The sequence below is a fragment of the Argiope bruennichi genome, chromosome X1 (assembly GCF_947563725.1).
Source record: "Argiope bruennichi chromosome X1, qqArgBrue1.1, whole genome shotgun sequence".
In the NCBI taxonomy this organism is placed as follows: Eukaryota; Metazoa; Arthropoda; class Arachnida; order Araneae; family Araneidae; genus Argiope; species Argiope bruennichi.
The window spans coordinates 135139182-135147655 of NC_079162.1; the positions used below are offsets into that span (position 1 = coordinate 135139182).

Here is an 8474-nt window from a genome sequence, read left to right on the forward strand (position 1 = left end):
TAATTTGATTTTGTGTGTTCGAGAAATTAATTGTGACAGAATGATATCCAATTAATCTGTTATAAAAATAAAAGTAAAGAGAAAACAATAATGATTTTTTACATTATCATATGAAAATAAAACAAACAAACAAACCATAAATTCGTCAAATATTTTTGTCAAAAAAATTTCATTTTTGTATATACAGTTATGAATATTGAAGTTGATTGGAACAAAAATTAAACTAGTTTCTCTTTCTCTAGCTTGATGTCGTTTTCGTATTGATTAAATTTCTGACCTCTGAAATTATACTATGAAATGGTGATAAGTCAAGAAATAAAAATAAAATTGAGATCTCTTATAAATATGTGAGTTGAACATATGATTTCAAAATCTACTGATACTCAGGCAATGCATACATAAATTTCTGCTTTTGGAGCAAATATTATCCTAAAATACTTTCAAACTATCATAGAATCTAAAAGATTATTAGCGTCTCGTTACTAAATTTTAACAATGAAAAAAAAAGAAGCTTTCGTTCAAAACAGATTTTCCTTGATTACTAAATAAAACGGAAACATCAAAGATTTTACAAAATATTATAATTCTGAATTTTCTAAATCTTGTGGGTTTTTTTGCCGCTTTTTATGAGTTTGTTACTCTTTTTTTAAAAATCAGTTGGAAGAAATTTACAATTTATTTGCGCTGTCATTCTGAAATCACGGGACAGAATTGAAGAGTAGTTCAGGTTAACAAAACAAGAAATTTTTGCAATAAAACGTACAGTTTTTCTAACGTATCTACTTTTTTTGCTTCATTCACTAGAAAAGAATCTCTTGTTGCAGCTTTCTTTTGGGTTTGCAACCCCACTTTCTACTGTAAAAAGGACTTGTTTCTATATGTCTGATCTGCCCTTGAAGTTTGCCCTAAGATTTTAGGATCATTATTTATAAAACTAGTTTTCTCCGTATGCTTTGCGGATCAGAGCAATGACTGATGTTGCAAACTACATGTTATAACTTATATTCTTCAGAAATAATGCATTCCTGAAACTTATATTATACCAACAGATAATGTAGCTGCACGGCAAATAATGGACTCTCTGGAAGGACTATTCCTGTACTCCTAAAAGATTTTGATTGATAATTACTATTTGATTGCTTTCACCAGCAATCATCTTCGTTAGATTTAATATTTACTGCTATCGTTTATACATAATATATTTCTTTCTAAGTCAGCACCCATTTACAAGTACCCCCATTAGTATGTATTCCTCTTTAGTAGCAGGAAGTGATTCGTCATTTTCCTTAAAATTCCATATGTTTGATGCTAATGCTCATTTGGAGATCAACGTAACCAAGATATTTTCCACTTGGGAATCCGTTGAACGAATGCAGTTGTATTTGAGAGGACTCATGAAGCAGTTGCGATTTGTCAAACAAATCTTTAAAATAGCTTAAGATAGAGCAGTGATCTGTTTCCTGACATCGTTTTAGAAAGTTCTAGTGCTGTAGGCGAGAAGAATTTTAAAAGGGATACAACCGATAACATAAATGGATAGAAAAAATTAAATTGCCTATTAAAGATATTTTAAAATCACACGATTTAAAAATGCAAAATCTTAATTAGGATGTATTCATATTTTTTTCACAAAAGAGCAAAAGTATTCTATTCATATATAAAACAAATTTCCGTTATTATATTTATAATAAATTTTTTTTTTCAAATTTTTTTATTAGAATGACACATGACACACACTTTTTTTTATGATTTTTAAAATTTAGTTTTAAATGGATCTAAACTCTTGATTGATTTTTAAACTCTTGATAAATGGATCTAAATTTACAGACTTCAACTATCTTTCCGAGCTTTTTGTTTTTTAAAAAAGGTGACATTTTATATTAAAAACTTTTGTAATGATTAAAGTAGAAATGTTTTTATACCTTCATTTGCAAAAGTACATATCATTCATTAAAATGAGTGCTATGTAATAGAACATACAATTATTTTATGAAGATTTAGAGTCCATACGTAAGTTGCATGGCCTTAAATTGAAATTTAAAAAAATTGCATGGTATGAAACATATTTACTGACATTCTCAGATTCATCATTATGCAGAATAATACATATTTAATATTTACCTCGAGAAACATATTTAATATTTACCTTTCAAATATATGACTTGATCAAACAAAACTGTATTTTGTTTGTTCCGATTTTTTTTCTTCGGGAAAAAACTTCATTTTTTGAAAGTTACTGTAAACTTAGATGCGACATTTTTAATTCTCCAATGCTTACTTAGATTAGTTACATAGCTTTGAGAGATAATTTTGGACAAAAATAATTTAAGTTTACGTTTATACGAATGATTTCAAATGGAATTGGAAAAATTTTATTACTAATGTATTCAAGCCTGAGGCTTTTCTTTCGCAATGTATCTAAAAATTCTCAAAATGGTAAGTTACGAACCATTCATCAATTTAGTAATTAAAATTTACTAATTGAGCACTTACTAATTAGAATGTTGAAATCGGAAAGATGTGCTCAAATATCAGTACATCTTTCCAATATCAATATTCTTGCATTATATTTGATATTTCCAAGCTATAAATTAGCCCAATATTTATAAAATTTCATTCTTCTGGAATCTAATTTTATTCATATTTGGGTTTAGTTTAATTACTAGTGTTTTGGGACAAGTTTCATAATTTTAAAACATAATCACTTGACACTGTCGACAGGAGCTGGTACTCCATTTTACAAACTTTCACACCATACCATTTTGAGAATACTGGGTACTTTTGAGCAGTTTTGAAAGTAAAAGCAGAATTTGTCAGATCTAAAACTGATTTCAGTTGGAAGCAAATTTAGCTTCTATGATCTTCCGACATAGCATTCGAATTTATTTAGGTTTTCTTTACCATCAGGCCACCATTACTCTAATCATACCTGAAAAACTTTGATGATTCAAGTTATAAAGTGCTTGGCTAGAAATAATAAATCTTGGTCTTAACACAATTCGTTTAAATTACGAATTGTTTGGTTATTTATTTATTTGCGATTGAAAAGAAACCGCCTTTTTGTTCTGAATTGCCATGTTATATGAATTATCTATTTAACAGCCGTATTTTTCATTCCTTTTTTTATTTATTTCGGAGAGCGAGTCTTGTTCAACAACTACTTTAGCTTTTGCTATTAATTAGAGGAAAACATTTTTAACTTCGTTAAATAATGATTTAGTCTTTCGAAAAGCAAACAACACATCTTCAAAGTTTTTTCGTGATTTAATTGTACTTATTGTACTAAATATTAATAAATTTTTCAATGCATATTAAGTGAAAACATCTTTACCAAATACTTGATTATCTTTCATGACCACACCTTTTTTCAATCACACAGCTGACTATATTTTTCATCGTGCTCACGCTTTTTTTAAATTATATCAAGAGAAATTATATAAAAATCATAAAATGCGCCTTTTGCTTTTAAAAAAGTAAAAGGATGTGTCACTTTTTTCTCGAGATTTAACAACTCTCTAGATATAAAAAGTCTTCAAACAGAAGGCAAAAATAGTCTTCACGTGAGCAAATATCATTGGATTACAATCTAGATGCCGAAGAAAAGTATTTCACCACTTACTCGATTGTCTTCCGTGATCAGTCACCGCCTCTTGGCTGAAGGCAAACTCTCGCACTCCTGATTGTCGGCGCACTCTCTCTGAATACGCTATTGCTTCCGATTATCCAAATCCAATTTGTGTGCAGAGCGACTGGAAACAAAGCATGACATTGCTCGCCGTCTCCAGGCGATCTTAGTGTTCGTGATAGAGAAATGGAAGCAGCGCGCGGAAAGTGTTCCGCCCACTCACCCAGCTCGCAAAATACCGGATTCTTACTACCAGATTATTCCAACTACAGGTTAGCTCGCCTGTTCTTTTAACTTGATCTAGTTTGCGTGTTCCATAAGCTGGTGCAATGGCGACCGAATCATAAGATGAAGCTTTGGGATTTCGTCAAAACTAAATCGGACCTCATCTTCAAAAAGTTGATTGAAGGTGTCTTTTCTTTTCTGCATAAACATGTCAATGAAAGGATTCTTAGATAATATATAGCTAATTATTTTAACCCATATACGGTAATTCCAGCGTTTATAGATAGATTTAACATGTAATATAAAATGGGATTATTTTCCAAAACAATTGCGAAATATTTGATTTTAAAATTTCCAGATTCTATCCGCATTTTAATGCCTTTCCAATTTCCTTGTGTAAAAATGCCTTGTCAATTTCCTCAGCTTTTTTATTATGGAGACGGAAATTCTTGTGTACAATTTTTAGCTTTGAATTAAACATTTTTTAGATCAAATTCTTTTAAAATATGCGAAGTAAAAAAGTCAAAACTCTGAAAGTTCTTTACATATTTTACATTGCATAAGCACTTGTATATGTATATGGCCCTGTGTAAATTAATCATGAAATATTAAAATATTTCTCAAAGAATAAAATAATTCTGAATTTCACCTTTATTTTTGCTTGATTCTCTTGGCTCTATCAAAATTTTGTTCGTTTGAAGAAAATATCTTTTCTGATTACAAATTCAACACTTATGCAATATTTTGAGAGAGCTGACTTTTAACCACCTCATCAAACATCGATAAAAAACTTCGAAGATCTTACAATAATCAGATAGACAGTTATGCATAATATGAAGGGCACTACAAGGGATGTGCGTTAAGTTTTAGAAGGATCAACAATAAGCATTTGCGTCTAAAAAATGCAGAAAAATTTCGTTAAGAGTGTTTATCCAAGTAAGGGAGAAATCACAAAGAGCAAGATTACTTTTTCTTATCAGTGATTACTTGAAAAAATTGCCTCAGACTTCATTCCGCTTATATAATAATAATAATAATAATAATAATATATATATATATATATATATATATATATATATATATATATATATATATATATAACATTTCTAAAGATAATACTTTGCTTTCTATACAAGATGGACTGCACTAAAGGCTTTATTGCTTCTCAAGGTATTTAGGTATTACGAACAGTACAACGCACAAATCAAAATCATCCACATAACACGTTAAGAATTTATTTAAGGTAACTATCGATAATACACTAAAATGCCCTTCGTTCTCACTTCTGTGCTATGAAATATTTTTACCAACTTTTCGGCTTTCATACAAGTGCTATATATATATAATTCAGCAAAATATCCACCGTATACCAAAAATATCTATGCGGGGGCTATGTTGATGCATTTTTTATGAATGTTTTTTTAATGGAATAGTATTTCAATTTTCCTTTCAGTTTGTCAGTGTTTCGTTTATTTCAGATTTTTAGAGAAAAAGACGAAAACTTCAATTTATATATTTTTTTTTGATTAGATCAGCAAGTACTTCGTTATTTATAGACGCTATAAGGAACTTCCAATGGCATTAAAATAATATTTAGAAAAATAATATGCACAAAAATCTAACAAAAGTGTTTCAGCTATATTTTGGGCTGCGTTTAGACCAAATCTGATTAACCAATGAATGAATGAATAAATTTCAAATTACGTTTCTGTTGTTGATATTGCTTTGGATTAAGAATTAGCACCGACTATGTATAAAATAGAATTTAAAAGAAATGTTTTTCACCAATTGAAATAAATACAATCTCAACATTTTTCATATTCTTTATCTTAGGCAAAAAAAGAAGTTGATAAACTTTTCTTTTTTGTTTTTACACTTCTATAACAAATTTTATTTCATGAGTACGATTTCCCTCCTATACCTCAATAATTTTCATATTATTCCTTTACGCATGTATTTCATGCTTGATAATAGTTACAAATGAGGTATAAAGAATTTGCTAAAGCGTGAAAATAATTGGGATATAATTATTTGATAACACGTTTTCATATGATGGACTATGACTCTTTGATGTTGACGTTTATATTGCTGCTCGTTTTCTAAAGAAGATTTCTATTAAGATAAATGTGTTGTATGAATTTATTAATTGTAAATTCTGAAGACTGAAATAGTGATTCTGGACAGTTTTTTAATTCCCCTAGCTAGTACCCTATTACGAAACTTATCTTTTTGATCACCAGATATTTTATGAATTAGTCTATAATTTTTTTTTTTTTTTGTAAAATTTTCATTTGTAATGATAAAAGGAAAATTTCTCTTGTATAAAAATATTTGCTCTTTTCGAGGATATATCTGTTAATTTTTTTTTTATTAAATGAAGGAAAGTCGACTGTATTATTGCATTTTCCCTTTTCTGCTTAAAAATAATCGACATTTCTCATATAACAGGCAGGATTAAATACTTTATTCAAGTTCAGTAAAAAAAAAAATTATTCTTTCGAATGGGAGGGTTAACCACATTTCAGTAATTTTTCTAAGACTGCATTTATATGGAAGATTTTGTGTTCTCATTCACATGCTTATAAATAATTTAATAATAACAATTATATATATATATATATATATATATATATATATATATATATATATATATATATATATATATATTTCACTAAGTAAAATCAATCAATTCAAAGGACAAAAAGCAAGCAATGAATTAAAAGTTTGTAAGTCGAATAAAGTTAAAATAAAATTAATTTTCGTTTTTAGATATTAATTTTGAAGCTTTTAAGACTGTTTGAAGCAAATAAGAAATTAATTTTTTTCTGAATTTTTTTTTAACAATTATCCTTTTCTGTTATCTATGTGATTAAATAATTGATGCAGACATAGTTAGCATAACAAACTTCCTAAGCTAAAAGGATTTTCTTAGTTACTGATCTCTTTCCATTTGCATTAAAAGTAATGTAACGAAATTTTCAAATTCTGCTAATATGAAAAATATAAATAATAATATATAGATGTTTTCAAACAGTTTGCAAGCATTTTCATTTATTTATTCAAATTAACAATTTGTTGCAATAGTTATTTTCCTCGAACATGCTGTCAAACGATTTTAAAAGTTAAATTGATTTCAAGGGTTCATAAACGTGTAATTATTTTGAATCAAATCGAAGTTAATGAAAATTATACAAAGTCTATAAACTCATGGACTTTTAAAGATATAACAATAGAAAAGTTTAATGAATATTGTAGAGCAAATAAAATCTTATATAATTCTTAAAATGTCACTGCGGATTGGATTCTTTTAATTTTTCTGGTATAAGAGTTGATTTTGCTGGGCCAAACAAGAGATGAAATTACATCAATGTAAAAGTCACTGAGGAATGCAGAATCAATTTTCTGAAAAACTTATTTTTGTTAATTTTTGAATTCGAAGGTCGTTGTTTTCTCATTTTAAACAATCAATAAAAAGAAAATTTGCACGTATTTGATTATCGATAATGTGTGATAATAGCCCATACAATCACAAACCAATCAATAGACATACGTTTTTAAAGCAATTTTTAAATGCTATGTTAAAATGAATTATTTCTTAGCAGTAAGAAAAGAGAATCCGTTTTCAAAAACTCACTCACGTTTCTATGTTGGGATTCTGCTTACGATGTTGTGCTTGATCGAATAGCGGAATGGGATGAAAACAGGTCATGAGAGAGGAAAAGAGAGGAAGAAATCAATTTCTTTTTTATATATCCGTTAGTAATGGAAAAACTCACCTGTGATTGTTGCACTTGATGTTAGCTTGTTCAACTCTGATGATGAACCCGGGAAGACTTTAATTTCTCTGCTTTTCTCTAAAGGTTGTGAATCATTTGAAATTACACAGCTATCAAGAATCTTGGAAGACCTACAAATATCCAGATTTGATCGAATTGCTTGGAAATGATCTACGCTTCCAACGTTGTCACAAATTTGATTACTGAAAGGTAAAGTCGAGGATTTATTCCTGCTTGATTCTCCAAAACTTCTGGATCTATACTCTGAAGACATAATTTCGTCGTTTGTAAAACTTTTAGCGACAGTTGGAAGAACAATTCTACCTTCTTTCTTCTCATTCGAATCTCTAACATTGACGTTCCTTTCTGATGACATGTTCTTGAAACAGATGTAACACATCTACATAGGATTTCTTGTAACAAAATGTCTTTTGCACCATGGTCGGAAACACATTGCACTCAGATTTTACAACACAAAATGATCTTGTCGAAAACTCTGTATTTTCAAATGAAATCTCACACAATCATAGACGAGTTTTCATATTTTCAAATACGAATTAATCCAGAGAAATTACTCTCCGAATTCTCATTTGTAACAAACAAATAAAAAATTTCAGAAACTTGTGGCGATGCAATAATCTACCTTCCAATCAATCAATTACTACAATGATCGCACACAGTCTTACAGAAACGAGGATTATGGCGTTACTCAGAAGATGCCGCTCATCCTAACGTGGTGTCAGCTGGCCGAGGATGAGAAGAAATGCACGACGTCTCGCACCATGACAAGCTTGACTCTCGGATTCATTCAAGCGTAAGACATCCCGAAGGCGTACCGTTTATTGTCG

The 8474-nt window shown here is 29.2% G+C and overlaps 1 protein-coding gene across 2 annotated transcripts in view; it reads right to left on the bottom strand.

The window, feature by feature from the left end:
* LOC129959051 (heat shock 70 kDa protein 12A-like) overlaps positions 1-8168 on the bottom strand; it is a 96370-nt gene extending 88202 nt beyond the window's left edge. The window contains exon 1 of one of the 2 annotated variants that reach the window (XM_056071843.1): positions 7627-8168. In XM_056071843.1, coding sequence (XP_055927818.1) covers positions 7627-8026 — 400 coding nt within the window. In that variant the 5' untranslated portion in view covers positions 8027-8168. Of the gene's footprint in view, positions 1-3619; positions 3703-7626 lie in introns of those variants that run through there. The other variant, XM_056071844.1, reaches the window with a different exon arrangement.
* Positions 8169-8474: the final 306 nt, after the last annotated feature.